Genomic DNA, 19,089 nt, shown 5'->3' with positions numbered 1-19,089 from the left:
AGTGGTGATGAATGAAAGGATCTGTTGAATTATTTGTGTGAGTGAGTGTGTGTGTGTGTGTGTGTGCGCTACCTGAGCAGTACTCAGTGAGTTACACATGGAGCAGATGGCCTCAGCATCCTCATCTGTCTTCTTCTTGACCTGAAGTAACTGTGCTGCCTGAATCAGTGGCTCCAGCGTCTCCTTCGCTCCACAAACCATCAGGTTCTTCTCCCTCAACCACTCCTCCAACTGGCTCACATTGTATCTAAAACACACACACACACACAATTTTAGAGGAGGCGTGACCTGTGCGCGTGTGCCCGTCTCGGTGAAGGAGGCGTGGCCTGTGCGCGAGTATGTCCGTCTCGGTGAAGGAGGCGTGACCTGTGCGCGCACGTGTGTGTCCGTTTCGGTGAAGGAGGCGTGGCCTGTGTATGCATGCGCGTGTCCGTCTCGGTGAAGGAGGCGTGGCCTGTGTATGCATGTGCGTTCCGTCTCGGTGAAGGAGGCGTGGCCTGTGTATGCATGCGCGTGTCTGTCTCGGTGAAGGAGGCGTGGCCTGTGTATGCATGCGCGTGTCTATCTCAGTGAAGGAGGTGTGGCCTGTGTGCGCGTGCCCGTCTCAGTGAAGGAGGCGTGGCCTGTGCGCGCACGTGTGTCTGTCTCGGTGAAGGAGGTGTGGCCTGTGCACGCGCGCGTGTCCATCTCGGTGAAGGAGGTGTGGCCTGTGCACGCGCGCGTGTCCATCTCGGTGAAGGAGGTGTGGCCTGTGTGTGCACGTGCGTGTCTCCATCTCGGTGAAGGAGGTGTGGCCTGTGTGTGCACGTGCGTGTCTCCATCTCGGTGAAGGAGGTGTGGCCTGTGTGTGCACGTGCGTGTCTCCATCTCGGTGAAGGAGGTGTGGCCTGTGTGTGCACGTGCGTGTCTCCATCTCAGTGAAGGAGGTGTGGCCTGTGTGTGCACGTGTGTGTGTGTCCATCTCAGTGAAGGAGGTGTGGCCTGTGTGTGCACGTGCGTGTCTCCATCTCAGTGAAGGAGGTGTGGCCTGTGTGTGCACGTGCATGTCTCCATCTCAGTGAAGGAGGTGTGGCCTGTGTGTGCACGTGCGTGTCTCCATCTCAGTGAAGGAGGTGTGGCCTGTGTGTGCACGTGCGTGTCTCCATCTCAGTGAAGGAGGTGTGGCCTGTGTGTGCACGTGTGTGTGTGTCCATCTCAGTGAAGGAGGTGTGGCCTGTGTGTGCACGTGCGTGTCTCCATCTCAGTGAAGGAGGTGTGGCCTGTGTGTGCATGTGCATGTCTCCATCTCAGTGAAGGAGGTGTGGCCTGTGTGTGCACGTGCGTGTCTCCATCTCAGTGAAGGAGGTGTGGCCTGTGTGTGCACGTGTGTGTGTGTCCATCTCAGTGAAGGAGGTGTGGCCTGTGTGCGTGCGCGTGTCCATCTCAGTGAAGGAGGTGTGGCCTGTGTACACGTGCGTGTCTCCATCTCAGTGAAGGAGGTGTGGCCTGTGTGTGCACGTGCGTGTGTCCATCTCAGTGAAGGAGGTGTGGCCTGTGTGTGTGTCCATCTCAGTGAAGGAGGTGTGGCCTGTGTGCGCGCGCGCGCGTGTCCATCTCGGTGAAGGAGGTGTGGCCTGTGTGTGCACGTGTGTGTGTCCATCTCGGTGAAGGTGGTGCGGCCTGTGTGCACGCGCGTGCCCATCTCGGTGAAGGAGGTGTGGCCTGTGTGTGCACGTGTGTGTGTCCATCTCGGTGAAGGTGGTGTGGCCTGTGTGCACGCGCATGTCCATCTTGGTGAAGGAGGTGTGGCCTGTGTGCACGCGCATGTCCATCTTGGTGAAGGAGGTGTGGCCTGTGTGTGCGCGTGCGTATCCATCTCAGTGAAGGAGGTGTGGCCTGTGTGTGCACGTGTGTGTGTGTCCATCTCAGTGAAGGAGGTGTGGCCTGTGTGTGCACGTGTGTGTGTCCATCTCAGTGAAGGAGGTGTGGCCTGTGTGCGCACGCGTGCCCATCTCGGTGAAGGAGGTGTGGCCTGTGTGTGCACGTGTGTGTGTCCATCTCAGTGAAGGTGGTGTGGCCTGTGTGCGCACGCGTGTCCATCTTGGTGAAGGAGGTGTGGCCTGTGTGCGCGCATGTGTCCGTCTCAGTGAAGGAGGTGTGGCCAGTGTGTGTGCGTGTGTGCGTGCATGTGTCCGTCTCGGTGAAGGAGGCGCGGCCTGTGTGTGTCTGTCTTGGTGAAGGAGGCGTGGCTTCTGCGTGCGTGCGTCAGTCTCAGTGAAAGAGGTGTGGTCTCTGCATGTGTGCGTCAGTCTTGGTGAAGGAGGCGTGGCCTCTGTAGGTCCTGTGTGTGATCAGTGATGAATCAGTGATGATGATGAAGAATCACCTGATCTGCATGCCCTTGCTCCAGGAGCACATGTCTTTGCGCAGCAGCAGGTTGTTGAGCGTGACGGCGCCGATGATGTAGAACTGCTGCTTAACGACCTGCTTAATGAGCTCGGGGTCGTTACCGTGCTGACACATGGTGCTGTGGAAGGAGTTGAGCTGGCGGATGATGGAGTCCAGCGTGAACGTTCCCTCATCAGCTACGCTCGACGTCCTCTTACGCAGACCGGTGGGCTTCACGCCCGAAACACCCTGGATGGTCTCGTGCTCTAGCATCCCGGAGACTGGAGACACACGCATTCAATAAATGAGATAAAACACGTGACCATGTTCTAAACAAACGGGCTGGACCATGCGTCACATCGTTCGTGCGTGTGTGTGTACTGACCGATCATGGGCTGAAGGATGTTCTCCATACACTTGATGAGCTGTTGGTAAATCTGAATGGCCAGATCACTGAGAACCTGCCGATACTCAGCCAGGTCAAAGTTGGACAGACAGTGTTCATTCTGCTTCGGAGTGTTAAACTTCATAAATTGCTGAGAGAGAGAGAGAGAGAGAGAGAGAGAGAGAGAGAGAACAGAGGGGTTTGAAACTAAAAAACGTTTAAAACTCACAATTATGCCGAAACAAACCAACATCACCCCGAGAAGAAGAGAAAAATGAAAAATACATTTATTATTAATTAGTTCCAGGTTGACAAAGGAGATGTACTACTGAGGTAGGGCTGTGTGTGTGTGTGTGTGTGTGTGTGTACCTCGTCTCCACTGTACTGTTTTAGACAGTGCAGGAAGCGGCATGTGTTCGCCAACCAGAACGATACAGTCTCAAAGTCATCACCTCGCTTCTGCAGAGAGAGAGAGAGAGAGAGAGAGAGAGAGAGAGAGAGAATATTTGTATTTGTGCGAGTGTGTGCACATGTGTAAGTATATATAAGTATGTGCAAGAGTGTCTGTCTGTGTGTGTGTGTGTGTGTGTGTGTGTGTGTGTGTGTGTGTGTGTGTGTGTGTGTGAGAGAGAGAGAGGGACAGTGTGTGTGTACGTGTGTGTGCATACTTTGAGGATCTTCTTGATGCTGTTGATGACGGAGGTGAGCAGCGCTCTGACTTTCTGGTCATCGTTGATGTAGTCAGCGTGTCGTAAACACATGAAGAGGATGTAAGCCGGCAAACCGGGGAGCATGTACACGGCCACGCCCCGGGGCTTTAACTCTACACACACACAGATTTTATCCGTACAATCTGATACCTGATTATATTTTTAAGACCTTAGTGTATATGGATGAGAGTAGTGTGTGTGTGTGTGTGTGTGTGTGTGCGCGCGCGTGTGTGTGTGTTTTACCCAGAATGAGGTTCTTGACCAGCTTGAGTTCATCCTCCTTCTTATACTCCAACATTCCCTGGAAATCTTTCTCTCGGCGTGGAATGTTGACTGGACGGATCGGCTCGTCAGCCATCTGACCTGGAGACACGTTCTCCACCTGACCACCTGCGCCCGCACACACACATCAGAATCTGATTCTGCACGTGTGTGGTCTTGTGTTTGTGTGTGCTTGCATGTACATTAGAACATGTGTCTATGCCTTTGTACATTTGTGTGCGTGGGCGTGTGTGTGTGTGCGCGTGGGCGTGTGTGTCTCCACCATTTTACCTTCCAGGTCAGCGATCTTCTTGGCGAACACTTTGAGCTGCTTCTTCAGCTTGCGAACCGTCTTGTCCTGTTTTTCCAGCTGTTCCATGAGATCCTATACAACACACACACACACACACACACACACACAATTAGACCATCACATTGGTAGTGTGCGGTGTGTGTGTGTTTGAGCTTGGGGGACAGTAAGGACATTTAAGGGTCGGGAAAAGCCGATTCAGTTAGAGCTCTGATTCAGTGCTGCAAGAGAAACAGAGAGAGAGAGAGAGAGAGAGAGAGAGAGAGAGAGAGAGCACACGAGTGTGTGTGAGAAGAATAGAGGAGTGTGTGCTGAATCACACCGCTGTGGGTTAAAACACAAACAGCTGTGCAGTGTTAGAGCTCAGCTTCTCAGTTTCTGTGCGACACACACCGTACTCCTTTAGTGTTCACACACACACACACACACACACACACACACACACACACACACACACACACGTCTCTACATACAATTGTTCTGCGCATCATCTTGATTTTGTAGATCTTTGGGTTCTCACACAGAAGGTCCTGTGAATTAAGAGGTACCGTTATGACACACACACACACACACACACACACACACACACACACACACACACACACACCTTATCGTAAGATGATGTAATTTTAAGAACTATACGAAATCTCTATACAACTTGTGATAACTTCTACTATAAAAATGCTCAGTTCTGATTGGCTGACCGGTCGTGGACACGCCTCTCACAGAGATTGGTTCGGTTCTCATTACTGCAGGATATGTAGCTTTTAATGAAACCTCAGATATCATTTTAACGACATGATTAAAATATAAAACTGTTCTGTCCGTTTAAATAAGTAATAAAACACATCTGTAAAAGATCCAGTTAACAACATCATACAGTAAAAACATCTGGGTATTACGAGATAACGGTGTGATAAAGAGCACTGCAGGGCTGCGTGATTACAACCTACTGAACACTCAGGTAGGGGTGGGGGGACGGGGGAGGGAGAAAGAGAGAGAGAGAGAGAGAGAGAGAGAGAGAGAGAGAGAGAGAGAGAGAGGGAGACGGGGAGAGAGAGAGAGGGTGAGAGAGAGGGGACAGAGAGAGGGGGGAGGGGGAGAGAGAGAGGGGGGAGAAAGAGGGGGAGAGAGGGGAGAGACAGGGGAGACAGGGTGGGAGAGAGAGAGAGGGTGAGAGAGAGAGGGGACAGGACAGAGAGAGAGGGGGGAGGGAGATAGAGAGGGAGACGGGTGAGAGAGAGGGGACAGAGAGGGGGGAGGGAGAGAGAGAGGGGGAGACAGGGTGGGAGAGAGAGAGGGGGTGAGACAGGGTGGGAGGGAGGGAGAGAGATGGGGAGAGAGAGAGAGGGGGTGAGACAGGGTGGGAGAGAGAGAGAGAGAGAGAGAGAGGGGGTAAGACAGGGTGGGAGGGAGGGGGGGTGAGACAGGGTGAGAGGGAGAGAGAGGGGGGGGTGAGACAGGGTGTGTGAGAGAGAGAGAGAGAGAGAGAGAGAGAGAGGGGGGGGGGTGAGACAGGGTGGGAGAGAGAGAGGGGGGGTGAGACAGGGTGAGAGAGAGAGAGGGGGAGACAGGGTGGGAGAGAGAGAGGGGGTGAGACAGGGTGGGAGAGAGAGAGAGAGAGAGAGAGAGAGGGTGAGACAGGGTGGGAGGGAGAGAGGGTGAGACAGGGTGGGAGGGAGAGAGAGAGAGAGAGGGTGAGACAGGGTGAGAGAGAGAGAGAGAGAGAGGGGGTGAGACAGGGTGGGAGAGAGAGAGAAATAAAGATAGAATAAAGATATAAACAGTATGGAAGTGCACAGTGACACTGTAGTAATGAAGCCTGTCCTGGTGGAATACTCCACTCAAACTCTTACTCCAATACAAGTCCAATTAAACTCACGCTATACAATTTTATCGCGAGTTGCCCTAGCGGTCAGCGTATCCGCCTCTCGACCGGGAGATTCTACTCGCGCTCGAGCACCAAAGACCGTTATAAAATGGTACCTGCTGCCATCTGGTGAAGCGCCACAGTACAGGTACGAGTGGGGAGTCAAACTCTCACGGTCAGCGAAGAACCAACCCCCCACTGTAACAGCAACTATGTGGGAGGGTGGGGTTATAAAATCAGATCGGCGCCACCCAATGCTCCTTAAGGGCGTGGTTAGTACCGGGATGGGAGACTGCCAGGGAAGACCAGGTCCCGGCACGGGAGGGACTTTGATTTGCCATTTCTGCCAAGTTAGTTACAGACTAGATATTTTACACTAGTTATTAACTATTTTGTCTAGTTATTTAAATAGTAGCTATTTCTAGGTTACTTACTAGCTGTTGTCTGGCTAGTTCATTACATGCTAGCTATTTTTAGGTTAGTTACTCGCTGTTGTTTGGGTAGTTAGGTGCCTGCTAGCTATTTTTAGGCGAGTTATTAATTATTTTTGTCTAGTTCGTTACATACTACCCTGTGTCTGAAATCGCTCCCTACTCACTATACAGGGCACTATATAGTGAGGACGCCATTTTGTTGTGGTGTCCGAAAGGAAAAGTAGTGTACAACGATGGTCACTAACCAAAGCGATATATCCCATTATGCATTGCGGTCGCGCTGAAAGAAGTCAATTAAAAGTCTCAAATTTGATTTAATAAAAGAAGAAAAAGTATTCAGCCTTGATTTAAAAAAAAAAGAACTGAAAGCTGCAGGTACTGTGTATTGATTAATGTGGGAAATGCGCTCAGTATAATATGGATTTATCACAAAAACACGCATGTATTTATTATTTTGAAACCCACCAGCCGACTGATCTGACACGTTTTAATTGTGCGACAGTAATGACGTAAATACCAGCGCGACGGAGTAGTGTCCGAAAGCGTTTTTTCATTTTACCAATGAGCTCACTGTATAGTCCTCTATAGAGTAATTCCCTATATAGGGAGTCGGGAGTAGTGAACGAGTGAGCGATTTCAGGCACAGGGCTAGATATTTTAGACGTTTTTGACCATTTTTGTCTGGTTATTTACATAGTACCTATTTCTAAGCTAGTTACTAGCTGTTTGGCTAGTTCATTACATACAAACTAATTTTAGGCTAGTTATTATTATTTTTGCCCATTTAGTTACATAGTAGCTATTTTTAGCTAGTTACTCGCTGTTTGGCTCGTTAGTTACATACTAAATATTTTATGCTAGTTACTAGCTGTTTTTTCTAGTTAGTTACATACGAGATAGTTTTAGGTTAGTTACTAGCTGTTGGGGTAGTTAGGTACGTTAGCTATTTTTAGGCGAGTTATTAACTATTTCTGTCGAGTTAGTTACACTGTAGTTATTTCTAGGCTCGGCTCTTTTTACTGTGAGTTGCCCTAGTGGTTAGCGTGTCCGCCTCTCGGCTGGGAGATTGAGAGTTCTACTTGCAGTTGCGTACCAAAGACCATCATAAAAATGGTACCTACTGCCATCTGGTGGCACACCGCAATACAGATGAGAGCAGGGAGTCAAAGTCTTGCGGTTACCAGAAAACTAGCCCCTCACTGTAACCCTAGCTGTGTAATCGTGTAATAGATCTGTGTGTGTGTGTGTGTGTGTGTGTGTGTGTGTGTGTGTGTGTACACTGACCAGGTTCTCGTTGGTGAGGCGTGTGATCTCGTGCTGTAGACTGGCCTCGATCCGAGCCTCAGGAGGAAGCTGCAGGTTCTGTGTGAGGAGCTGCTGCTGTCTCTGGTTCTCCTCCTTCACACAGTGCAGTTCTCCACGCAGCGCCTCCAGCTCTGCCTCATGGGAACGCCGCTGAGCCTGCAGCTGAGACTCCAGCAACCTACACGCACACACACACACAACTGAACACATGTAGAAACACCCGAGTGTGACAGTAACCCTCCTGCTTCAGGTCACTCAGTAGCAGCTCAGCACACAGCGCTCATTAGTCACGCCAGTCATCACGTCAGCGAGAGACCAAAAAAACAAAACAAAAAGTCCACGACCAAGATCTGGATTAAAACGAACACACATTTTACACAACAATCTAAAACTAATCTCATTCCAAAACACCGACTTTTTTTCTTTGAATTTGATTTGTTTCCATCAAAGAGCTCAGAGTTTATTATTATTATTATTATTATTATTAACAGAATTTATTTCTTCTCTACTTTGCATTTTAGAAACAATTTGGAATTTTTTAAAAAGCAATCTGAGAAGTTAGAATCGGTTTGTAAACATGTCAGGATTCAGATTATTGTTCCAAACATCTCAGAGTTTAGAACGGACTTTATTCAGTCGGTTGTATGTTTTAGAAACAAATCCACTTTAGAAACTTTTAGAATCCGTTTTAGTGTTTTAGTGAAAGTAAAATCTACATCTTTTAAATTTTCGAGAATTTAGAATTTTTTTAGCGTATTTTAAAGGGGAGTGAAAGAGAAACATCGTCATGCTTAATACAGAAAACTGTCAGAGAGATGATCAACGGCAACTTTAGTTTTAGCAAACTAAAAGATGTGTGTACAAGTACACACACCCACACACACGTGTACGCATACACACACACACACAGTTTAACCTGTTGGTCTCCTTCAAGCCCTCATACACCAGCCACAGCTCTCCATCCTCATTCAGCTTACTCATGTCAGGGAGAGGGGATCTGACAGAACGGGGGGGGGGGGGGGGGGGGGGGGGGGGAGCGATAGAGAGAGAGCATGCATGTGAAAGAGTGCATGAGCAAACATGAAAGAGCATGTACGAAAGAGAGACAGAGTATGCAAAAGAGAGACCACATATGTAAAAGTGAGAGAGAGAGAGAGAGAGAGAGAGAGAATGCATGTGAAAGAGTGCATGAGCAAAAGTGAAAGAGCATGTATGAAAGAGAGACAGAGCATGTGAAAGAGAGACCACATATGCAAAAGTAAGAAAGAGAGAGCATGCATGTGAAAGAGCACGTACGAAAGAGAGACAGAGCATGCGAAAGAGACCACATATGCAAAAGTGAGAGAGGGGGAGAGAGAGGTATGGAGACAGAGAATGGAGAAAGCAAGAGAGAAAGACAAATTCAGAGAGAAACAGACAGGTGAAGAGAGAATATGAGAGAGAGGGGCATAAAATGAGCAAGGAAACAAGAAGGAAAGAACAACAGAAAAAGAAGGGGGGGAGAGAGAGACACAATAACAATGGAATGGTAATGAAGGTAAATAATGATATAATAAATGATAAAAAATAATGCAGTGAATTACAGACTACAGTAAAGAACAAGAAAAATGAACAATAAACAAAATATCTGGAATGAAAGACACAAAAAACACAAATCAGTGGAACCTAAAACATGCTTCAGATCCACCACCTTCACCATCATCACCACCATCACCAGTTCACATGTCCTCCATCACATGTGGTGTATTAGACAGCAGTCCAATACTGATGTAGCACAACGGTTAACGCGCGCGCACACATACACACACGGCATGTTAGCCTATTTTACTATAATGTTAATTCACGTATTAACCTGCTTTTCACAAGACGTGTGTGTGTGTGTGTGTGTGTGTGGTGTGTGTGAGTTCACTATAACGCTAGCGTGTGTTAATCTGTTACCTACTGCACTAGTTAGTGTGTTATCCTGTTTAATCCTAGTCTGAATTAGCGTGTTTACTATAATGCAAATTTGTGTGTTAGCCTTCTTACTATAACGCTAGCATATGTTAGTTTGTAATTAGCCTGTAATGCTAGTTCGTGTGTTAGCATGTCTATGAGTCATCATTTCTGCTGTCAGTCAATAACAGCACAGCGTTCTGGACTCCTGTAACTGAAAATGGGTGGAAAGTCATGTTAGCTTTTGCTAGCTGAGGAATTAAAAGCAGGTTTTGCTTGTGCACTCAGACTTCCTGTCGTTTGTTTTGGTGTGTAACGTGTTAGCTTGAGTGCTGGCAGCAGGCTGGCGTCCCCTCATGCAGGTTAGTGCGTGTGTGTAGCGCTCAGAACCACGCTGAAGTCCACGGTCTGATTTATTAGCATCAGTATTTTGCGTGTTAAACCTCATGGCCATGCATCGCATCTCTCTCTCTGTCATTACCTCAGCCTACTGACCAACTCGCTCACTGCAAACGGTTTGAGCTGAACCCTGGGGGATCTACGCAGGACAGAGACACACATCAACACACTATACACACACACCTTTACACAACACTCCAGTGGGAGGATCATCAGCGATGGTTTTCCATCAAAATACGATCCAGTCCTGAACTTCTGTATGTTATCAGATGAATAATTGTAGAATTTAAAATCTGTTTCCTAGCAACTAAAGATTTATCACTAACTCAGATTAGATTACATTATTCACCGATCAGCCATAACATCACCACTGACAGGTGAAGAAGTGAATAACGGTGATGATCTCATTACCATGGCAGCTGTTAAGGGGTGGGATATACTGTATCAGGCAGCGAGAGAAGAGAACAGTCAGTTCCTGAAGAAGTTGACGTGTTGGAAGCAGGAAAAATGGGCAAGCGTGAGGATCTGAGCAACTTTGACAAAATGTGATGGTGAGATGACTGGGTCTGACTGAGCATCTCCAAAATGGCACATCTTGTGGGGTGTTCCTGGTATGTAGTGGTTCGTACTGAACAAAAATGGTCCAAGGATCCAAAGGACAACCGGTGAACTGGCGACAGGGTCATGGGTGTCGAAGGCTAGAACATATGGTCCAATCCAGAAGAACTACTGGAGCACAAACTGCTGAACAAGTTAATGGTGGCTAAAACAGAAAGGTTTCAGCATGAACTTTTTCAGCAGTTTGTGCTCCATTAGATCTTCTGTTCTTCTGGATTGGACCATATGTTCTAGCCTTCATGCCCCATGCGAATCAATAAGCCTTTGACACCCATGACCCTGTCGCCGGTTCACCGGTTGTCCTTTGGATCCTTGGACCACTTTTGTTCAGTACAAACTACTGCATCCCAGGAACACCCCACAAGATATGCCGTTTTGGAGATGCTCAGTCAGACCCAGTCATCTCACCATCACAATCTGTCAAAGTCTCTCAGATCCTTACACTCGCCCATTTTTCCTGCTTCCAACACGTCAACTTCTTCAGGAACTGACTGTTCTCTTCTCTCGCTGCCTGATATATCCCACCCCTTAACAGCTGCCAAGGTAATGAGATCAGTGAAGAACAGGATCCTGTTCCCGTCAAACTTCATGTCCCCTCTCTGCGACCAGTGGAATCTTACAATGATGGTCCATCAACGTTGCCTGTGCATCGGCTTCGGCGCAGGTGTTCGGTGTGCTCTGTCCAGCTCTGGTGGTTTTGGGAAGATCTAACTTCCGACGACTTCATGGAATTCGTCTCGCAGCTCCTCCATCAGCGAACCTCCTTCAATCTCCTCAGGTCGGCCCACGATTCTTAGGTTCTGTCGTCTGGATCAATTCTGAAGGTCCTCTGCTTTGGATGTTGTTAAGGTGGCATTTAGTTTTTCCAAGTTGATTCAGTCTCGTTGTTAGCTTGGCCAGCTCATCGCTGTGGTTGGTCAGGGTGTTCTCTTTGGTCGTTATCTTTTGGTTATACGAGTCCAAAGCAGCGCTGATGGTGTCAAGAGACATCTGTACAGGCGTAAGGGAGGTCTCCAAATATGTCAAGAGGTACGTTTTCAGTTCTGCAGCCAGGCTTTGTCGAGTTCCTACACAAGCCTAGCAACAGTTAGCGGATCCACCATCTCGAGTTGTAGCACTTTCTCCTTTTCCTTGTTGCTGCTGTTTCGATGTTGTCAGCTAGCTTGATGCCACGTATTGTCTAATTTATGTGGTGGAATAGGGAAAACCTACGAATGGTGCATAGAAAATTACGAAAAGGCGGGAGCTGTCCCTGAGCGTGACCATCCCCAACACCGCTCAACCGGAAGTCCACTGTAACGAGATAATCGATGTTATTCACGTCACCTGTCAGCGGGTTTAATGTTATGGCTGATCGGTGTATATTTAGATTTCTTTTGTAAAAATGTCTCACGGTCTCGTAACTGTATCTCCTTCAGTGGAACCTGTTCCTCGCTGCACGAGATCAACCAGACCCTCGAGCAATGATGTTGTTAAGTATAATGTTCGTAAGTGTAAAATCACAACCTACCAGAAATCCTTCGTTGTTTGAACTACAACAATCTGGAACATTCTTTCTGATGAACTGAATTTAAACATGGGATGATCTTAGCTATTTTAAATCTACCATGGTGAATTATTAAAGGAGAACTGAAGGCTAATTTTTTTTAATCATAATTCTATTTCTCTCATTTTATTAAATATCGGAATGCATGTTTGATCGCTATTTTGTCGCTGCTATAGGAAGTTCTGAGTGTTTGAAATACGCTCTGTAATATATCAGTCCATATGTCAAAGCAACGGCCATAAACGAGATTCGCTGAGACCTGTGCGAGACATCGTAGGACGGAAGTAAAACGTACAGCGGAAATCAAAGTCACCAACATCTGCCAACGTTCCCTGTGTCTGAAATCGCTCACTCGTTCACTACTCCCTACTCCCTATATAGGGAATTACTCTATAGAGGACTATACAGTGAGCTCATTGGTAAAATGAAAAAAACGCTTTCGGACACTAGTCCATCGTGCTGGTATTTACGTCATTACTGTCGCACAATTAAAACGTGCCAGATCAGTCGGCTGGTGGGTTTCAAAATAATAAATCCATGCATGTGTTTTTGTGATAAATCCATATTATACTGAGCGCATTTCCCACATTAATCAATACAAAGTACCTGCAGCTTTCAGTTCTTTTAAATCAAGGCTGAATACTTTCTTCTTTGCCGCTGCCTTTTATTAAATCAAATTTGAGACTTTTAATTTGATTTCTTTCAGCGCAACTGCAAAAAAAGACGCGTGCGCCCTCTTTCGAATGCTGACGTAATCAAGCCGGAAGTTTTGTTTGTTTTGATAGCAATCAGGAAAGTTTGAAAAAAGTAGGCAGTAATCGTCATTTAAACTCGTTTTTGTGCAATACTTCGTTTGGAAAACAGTTTTCAAAATGGCGGCGCTGACACCTGGCTGACACTTCTTCACGTTTCGAAGTCTCGCACAAGTCTCGTGAAGATCGCGCGGATAAGGGACGCCTGCCGTGGACCAAACGCACTAAATTCAACACAGCTAAAAACCGAATAGGCCGATAAGTATAATATTTAATTGCAGTTAGTTGCCAATACGAGTCACGATATAAGGTTACTAAAACCGAAAACGTAATTAAATAACACGTTAATTAAGAAATAAAGCAAGTTTAAAAATGACTTGGGTTCCCCTTTAATTTGCCCTAGCAGCATTGGCATAACTTGTTTCCCTCACTCAGGAGCTTTCTACTCTATTGTTCTTCTTCTTATTCTCCTAATGTTTTTTTGGACGCTATTTCTCCCTCAGTTTTTAACCAATCGTCACCAAATGTCACATGAAGAATCCCTCTGGGCTGAATTACATTTGTGACTTTTGGTGCTGATCTGGATCACTGAATTGGAATGATCCAAAAAAAAAAATGGGGATTTTTTTTCAATCACTTATAACTCTGTCAACTTTCAGGATTTTTTTTCAATCAGTTTTTTTTTATTTTGTTCAGGGCGACAGGGCACAACTTTTCCTTGATCTTCAATTGATAAAGGTCAGCTAGCACAAATTACTGTCACTTTAGTCACAGTCTCTATCGAGTTATTTTTCCGCTTCAAATAATTATGATTGCAACAACCCTTGCACTTTTAAATCTACATGTCTGAAATGTAATTCAGTCTGTAGTCTTATGTTGTTGATAGACTACTTTGTTTATAATACAGATTTGTTTGTTGATATTTAATATTTTGGGCCCACAGTAATTGGCTAACGCTGTTGTGGTAATCCTGCTGTACATTTATCAATTTTTTTTCCCTTCCCGTCATTTAACTTGTAAATATTTTTATTAGATATTTTATTAATTTTAGGATTAATGGTGATGCTAATAAAATAAAAATTTTACATATTGTATCATACATTGTTTTTATTACTAATTTATTTTTAACAGCATAGAATTTAAAATCTTTTTGTAAGAGCCTTCAAATTGAGCATCTCCTTTTAGTAACTTGGTGTAAAATCTTCAAATCTTTTAAAATATATTAGAAATCTAGAACCAGATTTAGGATTTAATCCATTTCTTCACAATTTATAATCTTAAATCTGCTTATTAAATTCTTAAGATTTACAATAATTTTTTAACAACTTCAAATTTTAAAATCTATTTTTAGCAACTTGAACTTTAAAATCTTGGAAACTTTCTCAGAATCTTAAATCCAGAATCAACATAAGAAAAATTAGAATACAAAACCCGTCTCTGAGCAACGCAAAAGTTAAAATCAGACACTGAGAATCTGAAAATTATTAATCTATTTTCAGGAAGGAGAATAAAATCTCCTGGAAAACAGTAATGTTGAGGGAGAAAGTGTTTCCGTTTGGGTTGTACCCTGAGTGCTAACACCGGCTAGCAACTTTAGCTACAGGTTTACACAAAAGAAACTCAGGTTAGCATAACACTAACCCGTTTACTCGTCTTTAACAAGGTGTAATATTTATATAATAATAATCATAATAAAATTATTAGTTAGTTTTTTTCTGTCAGACTGATTTATTTGCTTTCATTCTCACCAGCAGCTGCTTGAACATCAACATTGTTAAACGAATATTAGCTCCGTTATTAGCCTTTACAGCCTATGATGTCACTTGAAAAATACAGTTAAAGGATCGATCTGGTAGAAAAGGAGAATTTAGCGTATTTATTTATGAACAAAATGTTTTACAGATAATACAGGATAAATATTGACATCATGGTTTTCTGGTCGTAGTTTGAATGAACTTGGTTGATTATAATTAAACATTTCATAATGAAAATGAAAAGGATGTTCACTGGCGCCCTCTTGAGGATGAGGAGGGAACTGCTTTATTTTATTAAATTTTTTTTTTTTAAGTCCAATTACATCATCAGTGCTAATTCTGCGTGTGTGTGTGTGTGTGTGTGTGTGTGTGTGTGTGTGTGTGTTGTTCACCTGTTGGTATCCTTGAGGCCCATGTAAGCCTGAGAGATCTCTTTAGCATCTGTAAGCTTGTGAACATCCTCCACATAGTGCAGCGGCTCGGTCATGGTCTCCTACACACACACACACACACACACACACGTCAATAATAACCAGCACGTCAGTAACGTTCATCATTAGGACATTACAGTAGCCGACAGAAACACACCTCGCCACTGAATTTAATTACGTTACAAAATGTAGGCCGATATTAGACTTGTTTTTGAGTTATGGTAGTTTGGACGATGTGGTTAACGCGACTAACCAGTCAAACTGTAGACCCCCCCCCCCCCCCAAAAAAAAAAAACAACCGTGATATAAATTGAAACACAAAGTGTTTGGAATAAAAAAAAATAACATTTTATTAATAATGATGGATTGTGATTTATATCACTGTAACAAAAACATAAAACTCTCCAGCTATAAGAGACTGTGTGTGCAGTTTTAACACAAACCAAATCTGTCCCTGGGAACTTAAAGAGCAACTGATCCGGCCTGAGGTTCCCCCAAAAGCATCGCAGCACAAACATCATTGTTAAATGGTTGAGCGAGCAGCACAATGAACTCTCTCTCTCTCTCTCTCTCTCTCTCTCTCTCTCTCTCTCCCCCCAAGTTAAGATGCTCTTAGCATTCAGAGGCTTTTGGGAAACCCACCCCTGTCCACAATAATGACATGAATGGCACTAATATCATTAACACTATTACTAATGACCTTAACGACAGTAACGATATTAACTAATGATATTCACTCATGATATTAATTACAGTAATGACAACATTACTAACAATACTAATGACCTAACAATAATGATATTCATAACACTAATATGACTAATGATATTAATTACACGGACACTAATATTACAAACGGCACTAAGGACACTAATGATAATTACAGTAATGACACGGACACTAATATTACAAACGACACCAACTACAGTAACATTACTAATGGCTCAAAGGACACTAATGATATTAATTACAGTAATGACACTGACACTAATATTACAAACGACAGTAACATTACTAACGGCACTAAGGACACCAATGATAATTACAGTAATGACATTGACACTAATATTACAAACGACACTAACTACAGTAACATTACTAATGGCACTAAGGACACTAATGATAATTACAGTAATGACACGGACACTAATATTACAAACGACAGTAACATTACTAATGGCACTAAGGACACTAATGATAATTACAGTAATGACACTGACACTAATATTACAAATGACACTAACTACAGTAACATTACTAATGGCACTAAGGGCACTAATGATATTAATTACGGTAATATTACCAATGACACCAATTATATTAATTACAGTAATGACAATAATATCACTAACACATCACTAATGATATTACAGTAATGACAATATCACTAACATTTATCATTAATGATATTAATTACAGTAATGACTGACACTAATATTACAAACGACAGTAACATTACTAACAGCACTAAGGACACTAATGATGTTAATTACAGTAATGACACCGACACTAATACCACTAATGACACGAACATTACTAACAGCACTAAGGAGACTACTGATAATTACAGTAATGACACAGACACTAATACCACTAATGGCACGAACATTACTAACGGCACAAAGGACACTAATGACACTTACAGTAATGGCACTAACATTACAAACGGCACTAAGGACACTAATGATAATTACAGTAATGGCAGTAACATTACTAAGGACACTACTGATAATTACAGTAATGACACCGACACTAATATCACTAATGACAATAACATTACTAACAGCACTGATATTACAGTAATGACGCTAATGTTTAACACTAATGACACTAACAGTAATGACACTAAAATCACAAGACACGAATGACACTAATGACAGTACCTTTTCATCCTTTATGGAGTGTGACAGGAGAGAGGAAAAGAAAGAAACACAGAAAAACATGTCAAAACACAGGAAAAGGACTGAACTAGGCTGCTTTCTCACATGGCGCATTTTTGCCATCAACCTGCTGTTTTCCATTTCAAGCCGATTTCATCCCAGCTATCAGACTCCGCTCGTTAGTCTTCATTTTAATTCAAATAAATTCCCTAATGTTATAAAGAGGAGTCTGGGATGAAAACACACACACACACACACACACACACACACACACACACACACACACACACAGTCTGGCTGCTATTTAAACTGAGGAAATAATTATGGATTATTCATTTCAGCATCCGAATCAATGAGCATCAAAAGACCTGCATCTGTGCACAGACTGGGAAAATAAAAGATTATAAACAGAGAACACACTCCTGTATCACTGTGACCGGATCACCAGAGACAGACGTTTGTTCCAAGTAGCTCCAAAAGTTTTTTTTTTTGTGTGTGTGTGTGTGTGTGTGTGTGTGTGTGGTCACCTTGTGCTGCATGGCTTCTTTCTGGCTGACGAGTTGTGAGCGCAGGATGAGCACCTCCTCCTTCCGCACCTCCAGCTCCTCGTTGGAGGAGTTTAACTGCTCCATCAGGACCTCGTAGGCTGACATGGAGCCGTCTTTCCCCGCCAGAGTCTGACGCATCTCGCTCAGGTTGTGTCTCAGCTTCTTATTCTCTGACTCCAGCTCCTGACGCTAAACACACACACACACACACACACACACACACACACACACACACACACACACACACACAGAGAGTGAGAGGATGCAGCTTCAATAGAGAGGCTAGAAAAGCCAGAGTTTCTGAACTGTGTGTGTACCTTAAGAGATTCATACTCCAGTTCAGCACTGCGAGCCTTCTTATGCTCTTCATCATCCTGCAAATGCGAAAAAAAAAATTCAATCAGCATTTAAAAACTAACACTGAACTCGATCAGTGCGTGTTTGGGACACGTGTCTGAATATTTATGACATGTGAAGCCTCATTTACTTTCACACACACTTTCTACAAGTGTACTGTTATACAGCCTGGAAAATGTGTTTTTTTGTGTGTGTGTGTGTGTGTGTGTGTGTGTGTGTACGCGTACCCTGGCTCTAGCCCTCTGAAACTGCTCCTCCTTTCGGTCCAGTTCATTCTGCAGGCTCTGTTTCTCCTGCTCGAGCTCCGTCACTCGCTTCTGCAGCTTCAGGAACAGAGCCATGTCCAACGCTCCTCCTTTGGTCACGTCCTACACACACACACACACTACACTAGTTCTTGTTGCTGCCTTTTGTGAGCAATTCTCCTTATTTAGTTCTATTTTTATTCTTTTTTTTTGGACTTAGTCAACATTTATCTATACTGCGCTCTGTACCTGAGCCGATGCAACACCTGACTTTCCCTTCATGGGGATCAGTGAAGGAATCTCTCAGCTTATCATCTCATCTCATTTTATTTCATCTCATCTGACACATTCTGCTCATGCTGTTTCTGAAGTCCAGCAGATGGCGCCACACAGAACACGACACCATTTATACACTCATCTCACAGAAAGCGATTTAAACCGCACGCTCTGAGACGGAAAGTGACGCGGTGCAGAACTAACGCGGGCTGCGCTACCCAGCTATCTGTCTTCAGCTAACTATTAATTACAATCTTTATTGAAAAAACAAAACACCATGACATGGTGAAAAAGCACTGCACTTTTCGAAAAACTGTTTTGTTTTGGGGTTTTTTTGCCAGGGATTCTTTGGACTGTGATTAATTCTGGATTCATTCATTCATGGACCACAGACATTCATCAATATCAGGATTTATGGTATAAATGTCAGATTTTTCTAAACAGCTCGTTTTCATTTGCAGTCCCTACTTTATCTTACTTTAATGATTTCACAGCACAGAATAACAAATTTTACAAGAAATAATAAAAGAAATAAAAAAAAAAGCTGATAATCTAAATAACAGGTGCTGATGGGAGCCTGGAAACAGCAATAAGATAAAGGCTACCAAAAAAAATAGATAAATCAATAATAATAATAATAAATTATTTTAAAAAACAGTCAGGAAAGGATATAAAAAAAGAAATAAAATCAATAAATAAAATGGTT

General features: G+C 44.1%; 1 protein-coding gene across 6 annotated transcripts in view; it reads right to left on the bottom strand.

Moving 5' to 3' along the window:
- The window catches only part of myo5aa (myosin VAa), a 155,711-nt gene that overhangs the window by 7,409 nt on the left and 129,213 nt on the right, over positions 1-19,089 (bottom strand). For 3 of the 6 annotated variants that reach the window (XM_060924221.1, XM_060924220.1, XM_060924224.1), the window contains 14 exons: positions 18,090-18,230; positions 17,823-17,879; positions 17,485-17,694; positions 15,039-15,139; positions 10,059-10,115; positions 8,559-8,639; positions 7,622-7,820; positions 4,015-4,108; positions 3,706-3,852; positions 3,421-3,575; positions 3,122-3,211; positions 2,753-2,903; positions 2,366-2,648; positions 73-247 (listed from right to left, as the gene is read on the bottom strand). In XM_060924221.1, coding sequence (XP_060780204.1) covers positions 73-247; positions 2,366-2,648; positions 2,753-2,903; positions 3,122-3,211; positions 3,421-3,575; positions 3,706-3,852; positions 4,015-4,108; positions 7,622-7,820; positions 8,559-8,639; positions 10,059-10,115; positions 15,039-15,139; positions 17,485-17,694; positions 17,823-17,879; positions 18,090-18,230 — 1,941 coding nt within the window. Of the gene's footprint in view, positions 1-72; positions 248-2,365; positions 2,649-2,752; positions 2,904-3,121; positions 3,212-3,420; positions 3,576-3,705; positions 3,853-4,014; positions 4,109-4,506; positions 4,564-7,621; positions 7,821-8,558; positions 8,640-10,058; positions 10,116-15,038; positions 15,140-17,484; positions 17,695-17,822; positions 17,880-18,089; positions 18,231-19,089 lie in introns of all 6 variants that reach the window. The other 3 variants (XM_060924225.1, XM_060924222.1, XM_060924223.1) reach the window with 3 other exon arrangements.

Source organism: Neoarius graeffei, chromosome 6 (assembly GCF_027579695.1).
Source record: "Neoarius graeffei isolate fNeoGra1 chromosome 6, fNeoGra1.pri, whole genome shotgun sequence".
NCBI classification, from domain to species: domain Eukaryota; kingdom Metazoa; phylum Chordata; class Actinopteri; order Siluriformes; family Ariidae; genus Neoarius; species Neoarius graeffei.
The sequence above is the reverse complement of the archived record's forward strand: the minus strand, read 5'-3'. Positions and strand labels throughout refer to the sequence as shown.